The sequence below is a fragment of the Oncorhynchus nerka genome, linkage group LG13 (genome assembly GCF_034236695.1).
Source record: "Oncorhynchus nerka isolate Pitt River linkage group LG13, Oner_Uvic_2.0, whole genome shotgun sequence".
Taxonomy (NCBI): Eukaryota; Metazoa; Chordata; class Actinopteri; order Salmoniformes; family Salmonidae; genus Oncorhynchus; species Oncorhynchus nerka.
In genome coordinates this window covers 38,635,135-38,650,929 of record NC_088408.1, presented here as the reverse complement: position 1 = coordinate 38,650,929, position 15,795 = coordinate 38,635,135, and the positions used below count along the sequence as shown (strand labels likewise).

Genomic DNA, 15,795 nt, shown 5'->3' with positions numbered 1-15,795 from the left:
AATGACCCCAAGCATACTTCCAAAGCTGTGGCAAAATGGCTTAAGGACAACAAAGTCAAGGTATTGGAGTAGTCATCACAAAGCCCTGACCTCAATCCCAAAGAAAATTTGTGGGCAGAACTGAAAAAGCGTGTGCGAGCAAGGAGTCCTACATACCTGACTCAGTTACACCAGCTCTGTCAGGAGGAATGCGCCAAAATTCACCCAACTTATTGTGGGAAGCTTGTGGAAGGCTACCCGAAACGTTTGACCCAAGTTAAACAATTTAAAGGCTACCAAATACTTATTTAGTGTATGTAAACTTCTGACCCACTGGGACTGTGATGAAAGAAATAAAAGCTGATATGAATCATTCTCTCTCCTATTATTCTGACATTTCACATTCTTAAAATAAAGTGGTGATCCTAACTGACCTAAGACAGGGAATCTTCACTAGGATTAAATGTCAGGAATTGTGAAAAACTAAGTTTAAATGTATTTGGCTACGGTGTATGTAAACTTCCGACTTCAACTGTAGCTACAACCTGTGGCTCCCTCCCTTCCCCTAGACCCAGTCAAGAGACCCCCAGCCCAGTTCACTGCCCCCCTACACTTATCAATGCATCACTCAGAGCAGCGATTAGAGGTAAAGCCACCCCTGGATAAACAGGTCTGAAAAGCCACAGCAGCCCAGAAAGCCCAGCTTAATGAGCCCATTGTGCTCCACTGTGTGCGGCCTGACTGGGACAGACAGAGGCCGTGTCCCAAATGGCACCCTATTCCCTACATAGTGCACTACTAGCAGGGCACCGGTCAGAAGTAGTGCACTATTTAGGGAATAAGGTGCTATTTGGGATGCAAACAGACAAGCGGGAGGGGAGATCACATATCTGACATGAGAGGGCCAGGGAGATAAGGACTATAATCCATGTTACTTAGCAACGCTGCTGATATGCAACTAATGAAATGGTAAGGACACAACTGAACTGCAATATTCTGATGCTGTCTTTCTTGGATTACAAAAATGACGTAATCTTTCAATCAATGTGAATATGTGAAACTGCCAATGTATAGCAAATGCCTTATGATCACACCAGGCTTATCCTGCTCTTTTAATTGAATTAAAAAACTAGTGCCACTTCAATCATTGACTCACTGAGTCTGTATGAGATGGGCAGCTCAGTGTATAAGTTGTGATCCTACACATAGCAGCCAGGCCTGTAAAAACTGCTACAGGGGACCTACATGGGACTGTAATCTGCTCTGAATGCCTCCCATTCAGCCGGCCTACTGGCCTATATTAAGTCCTATCAGGTAAAAGTGAAGAGAACCCAAAATGTTGACCGCCTCAGGTCACCCCAGAGTGGCTGCCTTAAAGCTGCCACAAGTGCAGGTTGACACTGCATTCCGCGAGTGCTTTCTCCACGTGGCCCGATAATAGAGGGGGGCATTGAGCGCCCCTGGCCGGGTTGGAGGGGTGGATGTTTGGAGGCGGGAGAGGAAGGAGAGGCTGAAGACGTGGATAATGATCATGCCTGGGTGCACTCGAAGGGGCTTGACACAGCTGTTGCCGGGGCCTTTCCTCAAGAGCTGAGACAGAGCACAAACAGAGTCTCAGAGTCAGACGAGCTAGCTGCCTGCCAGAGATCGTATAGGCTGTGTACGAGGCCATGTTTCCCTCTCCGTCACACCGGTGTAAATCTCCCTGAGCTGATTTATATAGGACGTCCGATCTCTGTGCGTTTGCCAGGAACGGAAGCTCACTGTCCTGTGGATAAACATGGAGACACAGATCCCAGGATAGTATGGAAGTGATGGTTATTTGGATACATGTATACCATTTGCTAGTTACTTCAACAGCTGAGCATAACTTCCTCTGTAAGGACAAGAAAATATTCAACTAACCCATCAAACAAACAATCAATGAATCAACAAATCTAACCTTGGGCTCAGGTTTCCCAGTCATTGTTTTGAGCAGCTGGTGGAGGTGGGGCCAGTTTCCTTGAGAGTACCAGCCAGGCTTGTCCAGGGACGGCAGTCCTTCACTCTCCTCCACATCATTCACTGCAAGACAAAGTGAGCAACCTTACCACAGGGTCACCACACGGCTCGACCACGCCGCTCAATGACACGAACATACACGACCACACCGCACAACCCACAACCACACCTCAAATATTTCCATAGCTCAATATACAGTACTCTTGTGAGGGATTAAAAACAAATGTTGAAAAGGGCGATTTTTTCACAGGGGAAATAAGCCTATTTGGAGCTACTTCCATGAGTATGTTTCCTAAACAGTTCATATTTAGGTCTCAGCATGTGGTCTAATTCTGGATATCTATTTCCTTCTAAAACTCTGCTCTTAGCTTTGCTGCTGCTGGTACACAGAGTACAGCGGCCATTACATCAGCACAGCAAGGGAAAAACAGTTCTCGGAGTCAAAACAGAGTCATGGGCCTGCGTCCCAAATGGCACGGTATTAGCACACTAATGAAGCATTTAAGGTGGCCCTGGTCAAAAGTAGTGCACTATATACAGAACATGGTGCAATTTTGGACACGGCCAAGAAGGCTAGCCTGCTTCCTCCTCTCATACCTCTGTGGGTGCAGTGGCTCAGCCTGGCCCGGTGTAGCCGCGTCTCAAAGTGCATCCCAAAATGGCACCCAATTCCCTATGTAGGGCACCACTTTTGATAAGGGCTCTGTTCAAAGTAGTGCACTATATAGGGAATAGAGTGCCATTTAGGAAACACCCTCAGCCACCAGGCAATGTGTCGGCTTCTCAGTGAAGAGGAACACTTCATAGAAGTCACAGAGGTCACACATCAATCAGTACAAGAAAGTGTGTCAATGACCTCATAGAAGTATTTACATAAATAACACTCTAGGGTCTTTCCAGGCTTCAGGTACATGGTTTATGTCTTGACGCTCGACAACAGCCAAATACTCTTCACTTAGTCATTCCTAGTTGATTGGAGGGGTTTTGGTTTGGGCTGTTTGGCTGCTGCTTAGCAATAACCCCAGTCTGCTTCAGTTTGAGCAAGGGGGCATTGGAAGACAGCCAAAACAAGATAGAGAGAGGCTGGAATGTAAACCACCACACAACTTCTAGAGCATTACACACACTCTAGAAACTGCAAGGCGGGGAGATCACAGAAAGTTCCTCGAAAACAAATCTAATGTTTAGCTGAAAAGAGAACGCAGTTAAACAGCTAGGGTTTAGGCCTGCTGGAATCTCTATTGAGTAAATAAACTCAGCAAAAAAAGAAATGTCCCCTTTTTCAGGACCCTACTTTCAAAGATAATTCATAAAAATCAAAATAACTCCACAGATCTTCATTGTAAAGGGTTTAAACACGGTTTCCCGTGCTTTTTCAATGAACCATAAACAATTAATGAACATGCACCTGCGGAACGGTCGTTAGGACACTAACAGCTTACAGACGGTAGGCAATTAAGGTCACAGTTATGAAAACTTAAGACACTAAAGAGGACTTTCTACTGACTCTGAAAAACACCAAAAGAAAGATGCCCAGGGTCCCTGCTCATCTGCGTGAACGTGCTTTAGGCATGCTGCAAGGAGGCATGAGGACTGCAGATGTGGCCAGGGCAATAAATTGGTATGTCTGTACTGTGAGACGCCTAAGACAGCGCTACAGGGAGACAGGACAGACAGCTGATCGTCCTCGCAGTGGCAGACCACGTGTAACAACATCTGCACATCCGAACATCACACCTGCGGGACAGGTACAGGATGGCAACAACAACTGCCTGAGTTACACAAGGAACGCACAATCCCTCCATCAGTGCTCAGACTGTCCGCAATAGGCTGAGAGAGGCTGGACTGTGGGCTTGTAGGCCTGTTGTAAGGCAGGTCCTCACCAGACATCACCGGAAATAACGTTGCCTATGGGCACAAACCCACCGTCGCTGGACCAGACAGGACTGGCAAAAAGCACTTTTCACTGACGAGTCGTGGTTTTGTGTCACCAGGGGTGATGGTCGGATTCGTGTTTATCGTCGAAAATAAACGCAGTTGACAGTGAGAGGACGTTTCTTTTTTTGCTGAGTTTAGTACCTTATAAACTGGGTGGGTCGAGCCCTGAACGCTGATTGGCTGACAGCCATGGTATATCAGATCGTATACCACGGGTGTAACAAAACATGTATTTTTACTGCTATGATTATGTGGGTAACCTGTTTATAATACACTAATAAGGCACCTCGGGGGTTTGTGACATATGACCAATATACCACAGCTAAGGGCTGTGTCCAGGCACTCCGCGTTGCGTCGTGTGTAAGAACAGCGCTTAGCTGTGGTATACCCTTTGCTGCCCAGCTTTTAGGAACCCTGCACTTTGAAGTGGGTGACTGCACTTCTGGACAGGAGAAGAAAACAGTCTTTATGAGACTGATGGGCGCTTAAGACCAGCAGCAAGAGAACCTCTACCTTCTTTTTTAGAAAAAGACAGTCCTTGACAGAGTGGGCTGCACCAGGTTCACGCTAAGGTTAAATATGCTATAAATATTGTGGCAGAAGAGAGAGACAAAGCACAGACTTTAGTTTGTGCAATTCAGTCAATCACACACACACACACACACACACACACACACACACACACACACACACACACACACACACACACACACACACACACACACACACACACACAGTATAACAACTGTGAGGATGCAGGGACCTTAAGAGAAAGTGGAATGAGAAGTATGTGGTCTCTGGAACCCCAGAAAAACTGAGCACAGAAACACACAGGCGTGCGCGCGCGCACAAAGAATACCGGTCACCTGTTAGGATGTGAAATCCTGTGTCGTTTTCACTGTAACCAGGCAAATATTTAGAGAGATCTGGCCTCCTCTGGACAAATGGCTGCTGAAGGCCATGGTCACGTCTCAAATGGCACCCTACTGCCTATACAGTGCACTACTTTTGACCAGGGTCCATAGGGTTCTGTTCAGAAGTAGTGCACTATATAGAGAATAGGGTGCCGTGTGGGACGCAACCCACGCTTAATAAGAGGCTGGGAGGAGTCTGATGCTAGCAGCCAAAGTAAAGGATTGGTTTATAAAACCTCTCAGTCTAATACAGTACCTGGCAGGAACTGAGCTCTTATGAATTATATAATGTAGCTACTCCTGTCCTGTGTAGGAACCCATTTAATGACACAAATACAGTATTTGAGCCATTCCATCAAATGAGGCTGATGGAAAAAAAGATCTAAATTGAGATTACATTTTTTTTTATAGGTAGGTTCAGAATTAGTGAGCATTAAAATAACCTATAACCTCTTGAATATTTCTGGACATAAAACTGCACACATACACTGAGTGTACAAAACATTAGGAACGCCTTCCTAATATTGAGTTGCACCCCCTTTTGCCCTCAGAACAGCCTCAATTCGTCAGGGCATGGACTCTACAAGGTGTCGAAAGTGTTCCACAGGGATGCTGGCTTTGTTGACTCCAATGCTTCCCACAGCTGTGTCAAGTTGGCTGGATGTCCTTTGGGCAGTGGACCATTGTTGATACAAACCGGAAACTGTTGAGTGTTAAAAACTCAGCAGCGTTGCAGTTCTTGTTGTTTTGCCCATTCACCCTCTGAATGGCACACATTCTCAATCCATGTCTCAATTGTCTCAAGGCTTTAAAAATCCTTCTTTAACCTGTCTCCTCCCCTTCATCTACACAGATTTAACAAGTGACATCAATAAGGGATCATAGCTTTCACCTGGTCAGTCTACTATGTCATGGAAAGAGCAGGTGTTCAAATGTCAACAAATTAAACTGGACTATATATACATACAGTGGGGTCCGAAATGATTGACACCCTTGATAAAGATCAGCAAAAAACTATCAAATAAATAATTCAAATACTGAGCTATATTGTATGGTAAAGTTTTTTGGGGAAATTATATTATACTAATACAATTGCCTAGAGAAAGAGATTTTGTTTAACAATAAATACAAGTTTTTCTCAAAAGTATATATATATATTTTCCACCCGTTTTCAATACCTCACCTTGCGAGGATAACGGGACTGAGACTTGGTCGCAAATGATTCTTCCAGCAAGACAATAACTCCTAGCACACATCAAAATCCACAAAGAAATGGTTAATTGGCCACAAAACCTAAATTTTGCAATGGGCATCTCAGTCTCCGAACCCATTGAAAACCTGTGGTTTGAATTGAAGAGGGCAGTCTACAAGCGCAGACAAAGGATATCAAGGATCTGGAAAGATTATGTATGGAGGAATGAACTAAGTTCCCTCCCAATGTGTTCTCCATCTCATAAAACATTTTAGAAAAAGTCTCAGTGCCGTTATCTTCACAAGGTAAAGTACTGTATCAAAAGATATTGAAAACAGGGGTGTCAATCATTTTGACCCCTAACTTTTTGAGAGAATTTATTTTCCTGTTAAACAAAATATCTTTCTCTGGTCAATTGTATTAGTATAAAATAATATAGTTTCCTCATTTCTTTGGAGCATAAAATATAGCTCAGTATTTAAATTCTTTATTTTACAGTCCTTTTTTCTAATATTTATCAAGGGTGTCAGTCATTTCGGTCCCCACGGTATATGTTGACAAGATTTCAACCTTCTGATAGTAAACTAGCCTTTGACCTCCTGAACTAAGACGGACCTTGTCAACTCAGCTTTATCCGATCAACTTAACAGCATCACTATAGCAACACTTAGAACATTACAATAGAGGCACATAAGTAGTGCACAACAGTGATGTTATATCCCAGAAGCCAATATCTCTGTATGGATGAAAGAAAATCAAATCAGATATCTCTCCAGTATGGAACAGAACCAGCCACTGACTGAGGCTATATCTGCCAACGTGGCGAGGGCTGGAGGAGGAGTGAATATTTGAGCGGCTGGGTCATTGTGTTTCAACACATAACGCTTCGCTCCAGTGTTATTCCTGGCGGGAACGCAGTCCAGATGGGGGAGCATTCCAGAGCCGGTGCACACCTTCAGGAACCGATCGGGATTAAATATAAGCTGCCTGAGCAGGAAAACTGGGACCATGTGTGGATCACAGATCATATTAGAAAATACTGACAGCTAATATGAACAAAAAAGATGCCGGATCTTAATTTGATCACCCTGTTGCAGGATCACTTTTCTGCAATGCAGTACATTTAAACTTGTAGTGTATTTGGAGGTTTAAAAAGGCTTCTTGAAGTTTGTAATTCCCATATTGAAATTTCAGACTTGGTTTTCCCCTACAAAAACGTCCATAAATGATAAAAATCACAACTGCTGTAGCAGATTGGCTCAAATGAAGATCTGTAGTTTGATGTTCACCATCTGTCTTGATGCTAGTTTATCCTACTGGTTTCACTTGGGTTTTGAGAGATTATTAGATGCACAGATTTTTTTTCTGGACTCCAACTCCACAAGTATTCTGATTTTATCAGAACCAGAAAAGTGATCCTGCAACAGGAAACTGCACCAAATACCCTAGTTTCGTACTCCTAATTATCCCGAGTGGCGCAGCGGTCTAAGGCACTTCATCTCAGAGCTAGAGGCGCCACTACAGACCCTGGTTCGATCCCGGGCTGTATCACAACCGGCCGTGATCGGAAGTCCCATAGGGCGGCGCACAACTGGCCCAGCGTCGTCCGGGTTAGGGGAGGGTCTGGCCGAGTTAGGCTGTGATTATAAATAAGAATTTGTTCTTAACTGACTTGCCTAGTTAAATAAATATTTTTAAAAATCCTTAAACGTCTGAAGACTCACCTCCATGCTAGTTGGAAGAACTAGTATTTTATCTCTGAACACAGCTTTATCTCCTGACTGCTGGATAATGGGAACCTGGTGTGTTAACATCACTCAATGGAGACTAACAATCCTGACTGCCAATGAGTCCAACCTGAGACCTGCCCCCCACGATAAGTTTCAGTAATCACCATCATGAGATCCCATTGGGGTGTAAAATCTACAGCCCTGCAAAAGCTCTTTTTGATGAAGGCAAAGGGCTGTTCCACAGTGCTTAGTGTTGGTGTGAAGTGTACTGTACATCAGGTATCTTGTGTGAAAAGGCAGACATACAGATAGGCAGGCCGGCAGGAACTCACCCAGAGTCCTGAAGGGCCTCTGTTGGGGCACCAGGGAGAAGAACCCAGGCTTCAAGGCGTTGGTGATGATGATGTCAAACAGCTCCTCCCAGTCCTTCCTGCAATAGCCAATGAGAAATTATCCATCTGATTATTACAAACAAATACAGGCTTAGTGTAAGGTCAAAATTTGGACGCCATTCCTGTTTAGCACAAGAACATTTAAAAAAAAAAACATTGCTTGAACTAAACATTAGGAAGCTGATGAAAACCAGTCAACCATAAACAGTGCATTTATGGAAAGGGAACGGAGGGAAATGTTAGGGAACAATATCAACATTTCCCCAGAGAGAAATAAACTCACAACAGACCAAAAAAAGACAAACACGTACACTCATAGGGATTATTAACACTAGGTCAGCATCAGTGTCCAGCTCCAAGCACTAGCTAGCAGACATACCGACCAGGGTTGCATCCTTTGGAGCTAGTCAAACATATTCCTGCCATAGCATAACATTATCGCTACATCCTATTCTAGCCAGCAAAAAGCATAGCGGGGAAGTATAAAAAATATCTGTTGTAGACTTATGGTTTCATCTTCCCACGGCTGGCCATGCCAAGGAGTCACCTAGATACTCCTGGAGCAGACCATGGGTCCTGGTTGGTAGGGGCCTGACTGGCAGCCCTGGTCTTGTTGTGACCCTTCTGACTGCTCTCCGTCCCTGGCCCACAGCCCGCAGGGCTACAGTTGCCAGACTGCTCTACCGAGAGAAGCGTGGGCTTTTAAGAGGGCAGGAGAAACGAGTTGTTCTTCCTGACGGAAAACAGAAGTCAGATCAGGTGAGAGGGCATTCTTCACTGGGGAGTGCCTATGTATTATAGAGGTGTCGAAAAGCATATAGCTCATAGACTCCAGCCTGGGGCTGCAGGAGAAAGAGTCACACATCGGAGTCTGTTGACTGTGAAGCCAGACATTGTCCTACCACAACAGCTACTGTGGACAACAACACAACACACAGGAGGATTAGCATGCAGGCCAGCCCGTACAGCAGAACAAAGCAAAGCTTATCCCAGAGCTACCACAAGACGCAGCCTGCACGATTTCCTCGCCTCAGTTATCGCAACATAAATCAGGCGTCCTCAGGCCTTGTAAACTGATTCTCTGAACACACTATATTGCACACACAGTCCTCAGGCCTTGTAAACTGATTCTCTGAACACACTATATTGCGCACACACAGTCGGGCTCCCACCTGACATGACGGCTCCTTGGGAGGTGACATATGTCGGAGGGTTAAAGGTGGCGAGGAGGAAAGGGGGCGGCCAGTGAAACAGTGGAGGAGAGACAGGGGAAGGGGGGGAGGAACAACAGAGACCGGGCCGAGCCAGGCCATGCTGTTTGACAGGAAATGGCTGTGGGGGGGAAGTCTGGGCCATAGAGGTCCCCGGAGACCTAGTAGACATTCAGAACAAACGGTTGATTTCAGCCCCCACCGCCCCTCTCTCCCCTGAGTCTAACTCTCCATAACGGTCAGCTATAATAGCAGAGTGGAGCAGGAGAATAGATCATCTGTGTGGTTGGTTTCTTACCAGATGGGCATCAAATCTTACTTTAGCTAGGCTATGGCCTTGGATGGATTAATACTCATGATCAAGTTCTCCACTGTGAAGTAATACTGGTGACATGTGAGTGTGTCTGTTAGCTGTTTAGATCATGGGCAGAGACACTTCACTAAGGCATTCTATTCAGCCACAGCACCAGTCTGCTTTCCACGAGTCGTCCTCTTGCCTCCTGACCGAGTGTGTAAGAGGGTTTAGGCTAGAACAATAACCCTAGACCACATAGTGTACACTGCAGAGAGAGAGAGAGGCACCACTGACACAGTCCAGTCCTCTGGTCTAGGTCAGCCCACAGCTAGTAATAATGAGTCTATGGAGAGCCGGCTAGGACAAACATCACCATTGCATATGGTCAGGCAAAGTTATAGGGAAGACTTACTAGTTTAATGTGCTGTTGTATCTCTGCTGGGCTGGGTGGGAATGAGAGCTGACAGGGCACCGTGGTGAGAGGGTGTGCTGGTCAGCAGGCTAGCTGACCAGGGTGTGAGTGGTGTGTGATGGTGATTGTAACCCAAGACAGCCATATAAAACCGGGGGTGACTGAAGGAATGAGGGATAGAGGCATATGGGAGCTGTACGCAATGTGGGTTGCGGGAGAAGAGCCAGTAGGGCTGAAACCAGTCGAGGCTCATCATAAAACCATTAAAAAAGTCTGGACTTTAGCCCCGACTGGTATTCTCTCCCATATTGGGGCTCAACCAGTTTGGTTAGTGCCTGGCCCCAGTGAGGTGTGGTTTATGCTGTGTATCCCAAATCGCACCCTATTCCCTAAATAGTACACTACTTTTGATCAAAGCCCTATAAGCCCTGGTCAAAAAAGTAGTGCATTATATAGGGACTAGTGTGTCAATTGGTATTTGGTCAAAAGAAGTGTTGGTACACGGTGGTAAAGACAGGCAGGCTGGGTCTTGGCTGGGCCCTGGAACCTGGGACCTGGCTGGATGTGGTCAGTGCAGTGTGTGGTCTCTGGTCTGGTCTCCAGACCGATTCCCTCTACTAACTCACCCCAGGATGTGGTCACATATGAGCCTGCAATAGTCACTGTGGGAGCTGGTGATCAGCAGGAGGACCTTCCCAGCACTCTTCATGCTCCTCAGCCAGGTCTTGACGGACTCGGAGCAGGGCTGCAGGTAACGGCCAGGGTCCCTCTTTACACTGGGGAAGTACCATCCTGCATCCTCTGAGGGACAGGCAAACAAAACAAAAAAACATCTAACCATGCACATGCAATATCTTCACTTATACCATGGCATTGTTGAATACTCCTTTCTGATTGGCTTTAAGGGCATCCTAGAGAGGGCATTATTTTAAGTGTTAATGCCCTCGAAGCCTGTGTTTGGGAGACATATGGCACGGGTTGAGGACTGGCCATATAGGGCATTATCATTTTTATACAAAGGGTTACTAACATATTCAAATACTACTACTGATAATAATAATAATGATTGACATTTTCATTAAAAACTTTGGTTTGATGAATTTATTCATGCTATTTCGTCCTTCCACAAGATATAGTCCCGACACAAATCTAGGGTCGCTACCCAAGCCGGCTGATCGTTCGTTTTATCGATTCGGTTGCCAGAGACGCTACCCAGTCGTTCATTCTAAATGTTATCCCAACTATGGCTAATTTATAGTCACATCAAACAGTGCATCCAGAATAACAACAGTAGCATTTGCATTTGTTTAAGCTGTTTTCTAGTGATATTTATTTGGATAAATCCATAACAATGAGCTAATGAGGTGTGATTTCACCTGGCATAGAACATGTGCTCCCTCGTCAGGACACCTTTGTTCAGAGGATCTAGGCAACAACACAGCTAACAACACAATCACTTCAAACTGAAGCTGGAAAGACTGCAAACTATTTGCACTTTGTTTTGTTTTTCCTTTTTTCAATTGATATGTCTTTGTATATATATCCATCAAAATGATGCCAGCTGATTCATGATTTCAACTAGCTGAGAAACGCTGCCTGTCTGTCTCCCGTCCTGAGATGTTCATTACTATGGGACAGCTGGAGATCAAATTGTTATATTTAATCAATGTTGCAAATGTCAGAGAGACAGACAGCAAGGTGTATACAAATCTCTGCTGTTAAACTAAATGTTAGTCTCAAAGAAATGTGAGATAATGTCTAGATACTTTTTATAGTGGAGATCAAGTTTATAAAATTGCCTGGCATTCAGAGACTTCTCCGGACATTCAGAGACTTGTCCCGAAGCCACTCCTGCATTGTCTTGCCTGTGTGCTTAGGGTCGTTGTCATGTTGGAAGGTGAACCTTCGCCCCCAGTCTGAATTTCTGAGCGTTCCGGAGCAGGTTTTCTTCAAGAGTCTCGCTGTACTTTGCTTTGTTCATATTTCCCTCGATCCTGACAAGTCTCCCAGTCCCTGCCGCTGACAAACATCCCCACAGCATGATGCTGCCATCACCATGCTTCACCGTAGGTATGGTGCCAAGTTTCCTCCAGACGTGATGCTTGGCATTCAGGCCAAAGAGTCAGACCAGAGAATGTTGTTTCTCATGGTCTTGAAAGTCCTTTAGGTGCCTTTTGGCAAACTCAAAGCGGGCTGTCGTGTGCCTTTTACTGAGGAGTGTCTTCCGTCTGGCCACTCTTCAATAGTCCTAATTGGTGGCGTGCTGCAGAGATTGTTGTCCTTCTGGAAGGTTCTCCTATCTCTACAGAGGAAGTCTGGAGCTCTGTCAGAGTGACCTCCCTGACCAATGCCCTTCTCCCCTGATTGCTCAGTTTGGCTGTGAAGCCAGCTCTAGGAAGAGTCTGGGTGGTTCCAAACTTCTTTCAATTAAGAATGATGGAGGCCACTGTGTTCTTGGGGACCTTCAAATGCTGCAGAAATTGTTTGGTACCCTTCCCCAGATCTGTGCCTCAACACAATCCTCTCTCGGAGCACTACGGACAATTCCTTTAAACCCATGGCTTGGCTTTTGCTCTGACATGCACTGTTAACTGTGGGACCTTATGTAGACAGGTGTGTGCTTTTCAAATCATGTCAATTGGTAGAAACATCTCAAGGATGATCAGTGGAAACAGGTTGCACCTGAGTTCAATTTCGAGTCTCATAGCAAAGGGTCTGAATACTTATGTAAATGTCATATTTCAGTTTTATTATTTTCTTAAATAAAATGTCAAAAGAAAAAAACAGTTTCTGCTTAGTCGTTATGGGGTATTGTGTGTAGATTGAAGAAGAAAAAAACCACACACACACACACACACACACACACACACACACACACACACACACACACACACACACACACACACAGGGTAAGCATGCCTGGACAGAGAACAAAGCAATTTCATGACAACAATTCAACGGGGAGTGTTGAACATTAGCAAACCGCTCTCTCTTTTTAAAAAGCGGTCTTCCTCTAAGACTTTGTGAAACAATCATCGAGACACAGATGATTATTTTTTCTATTTTTCTCATAAACAACAACTTGTGAGTAACATTTATGTGATGATCTTCCGCTCGTTCGATTTTCCACGTAAAGGTTGGAGTATTACAAAAGTCATTTGGCAGACAGCCCTGACCAAGTGGATGAATAATATTCACCACGGCTGTGTGACATCCTGGCAGGCCAGGTCAGAAGACAGACACAACTCCCCTTCTAACCCAGTGGATTGTCTGTTTGAAGTTCGAAGGCTCTCAGCCAGTCTATGGTTTTCATTAGAGAATAATAAGCACCAGACACACTTAGTATGCATCCTAAATGCCACCCTGTTCCTTATATAGGGCACTTCTTTTGACCGGAGCCCTATGGGCCCTGATCAAAAAGTCAAAAGTGGTGCACTATAAAGGGAATAGGGGACCATTTGTGATGCAACCTAAGTCTTCCCAGGATAATGAAACACTGTCCTGAGACACTCTGACGCTGACTGGTCTGATTGGAATGAAGGAAAGGACTAGCTCATGTAGAATGAAACAGAGTGGACGGGAGAAACCGATTAGTACAACGGCACTAGGACTGTCTGGGACACCCACTCCCTGAGCCATGTCACAGGAAGCAGCAGGCGGTTAGGGGAATGTGTGGGTCATCTCCCACCCCCACAGAGAGACAGCGGTTCGGGTAGCCTGCTCTTTAAAGATCCCCTGCTGCGCCCAAGATAGTAGGCCAGAGCTAAATATGGTACTCTGCTCTGATCTCAGTCAAACCATCCCACTTGACCGGCCGTACTGAAAAAAGCCTGATGAATGGAAGCATCAAAAGCAATAAATACATTATAATGTGAGGGAGTCATTTGATACAGCACGGCAACACACGCTTTTCTACTACTTTGTCTGAAGAGAGGAATCCATGGAATATGTCGCATCGAAGTACCCAAACAGGAATGCATTTGATTGTCTCCTGTGAATACGACAAGTCTAAGGCCAAATTTAAAATGAACATGGACACATATGCAAGCTTATTGAAACCGGACATAGTTGAATTTGCTGTGGAGCAGTAAAATGCGGGCCAATATACGTGAGAAGTAGCACTGCTTTTTTTCACGAGTAGGAGAAAAGAAGGCTTAGGGAAACATCCCGGGTGCAGATGAGTAGGGAGTGTATTCATCAGGCCAGGAGTTTATCCTGGCACAGAGAGGAGATGGGAGGAGCACTTAGGGTGGAAGCGTCACAGTGCCCCAACTACAGCCAGCAGGGATAGGAGAGCACACTCACACCCACTCACCCTCTTCTCTACTCCCTCTCTCCCACTCTCAAGGCAACACAGGCCTCGCCTCACCAGAGGTCATCATAAGCTACAAACACCAGAGGCTCATGGATAAATAGCTAGCTGCATAGCGTGGGAGTAGGGTGAAGTTGCTCCTAGACGATGATCTTGGGTCAGTTTTGCATCTTCTCCACTAATGGTTAAGGTTAGGATGATGGGAGGGGAAGCTGATCCTAGATCTCCCGAGTGGCGTAGCGGTCGAAGGCACTGCATCTCAATGCTAGAGGTGTTACTACAGACCCTGGTTCGATTTCAGGCTGTATCACAACCGGATGTGATTGGGAGTCCCATAGGGCGGCGCACAATTGGCCCATCGTCGTCCGGGTTTGGCCGGGGTAGGCCGCCATTGTAAATAAGAATTTGATCTTAACTGATTTGCCTAGTTAAATAAGGGTTACATTTTTTTTAAATCTCTACCTAGTCAAATGCATTGTCAATGCGTCGGAGATGAAATGCCAAATACAAACAGTCTCACATTTACATTTACATTTAAGTCATTTAGCAGTACTATGAAGGAGTTGAGTTTCCATATGCAACATGCATATATACAGGTGAAAGACTAAAGGGTATCTGTTACAGCTCCCACATGGTGTAAAGAAAATAAACATTTTTGTCAAGCTCCTCTCTGTACTGAAAATGACCCTCCACTCTCCACAATGAACTTCCAGGCTGTGAAAGATTTGCGCATGCTGCCATCATGTGGTACAACAGAAACATTGCATTAAGCAAGAACAAGACCAACCCTAATGAAGTACAAGTCTTCCGACAGGGGAGATTGGTACCCGAGATCAGACACTCCGAATGTTTCCAAAATAACAAAGCATGCATTGCACAGAAAAGCATATATTTAGTAAGTCCAAAAGGAAAACAAATATTACAACAGATTTTCTGTGGAAGCTTTATTTATCATGTTAAAAGTTTTGTAAAGCTGACTTTAACAGCAGAGGGCAGCATTGGATCCCCCAAAAAAACAGATACTGAACAGCACAAATCAGTCGCACAACCAACTCTTCAGATTCTCAATTCAATTGTGTCCTATGAAAGACTACACAACTGATAAAACTCTGGGCCAAACGGATTAATGTGATATCCTCCAGTAGTTTTATGAAATTATGAAAAAAAGGTGCTGGGATCATTTCACAAACATCTGGCTGTGATCTCCAGGCCCGTCGTTCCCGCCAGTGTTTTTCCTCACGCTCCATTTCATCTCCAAATAAACAGAACAGGCCGCCCTGGCCAGCGTACAAAGTGTCTGCCTGGCCCGCCTGACAACCTCTGCTGGGTGGACCCTGCAGGACCCCACTCTTCCTCTGGAATGCCACCCTGCTACAGTTAAGACACCCAGGTCGCGTCCCAAATAAGACACTATTCCCC

At 45.2% G+C, this 15,795-nt stretch overlaps 1 protein-coding gene across 1 annotated transcript in view; it reads right to left on the bottom strand.

Moving 5' to 3' along the window:
• LOC115139514 (5'-nucleotidase domain-containing protein 1-like) overlaps positions 1-15,795 on the bottom strand; it is a 53,829-nt gene that overhangs the window by 7,688 nt on the left and 30,346 nt on the right. Inside the window, exons 7-9 of the mRNA XM_029677003.2 lie at positions 10,691-10,865; positions 8,087-8,184; positions 1,922-2,043 (exon numbers count right to left, since the gene is read on the bottom strand). Of these exons, the coding sequence (XP_029532863.1) occupies positions 1,922-2,043; positions 8,087-8,184; positions 10,691-10,865 (395 nt within the window). The remainder of the gene's footprint in view (positions 1-1,921; positions 2,044-8,086; positions 8,185-10,690; positions 10,866-15,795) is intronic.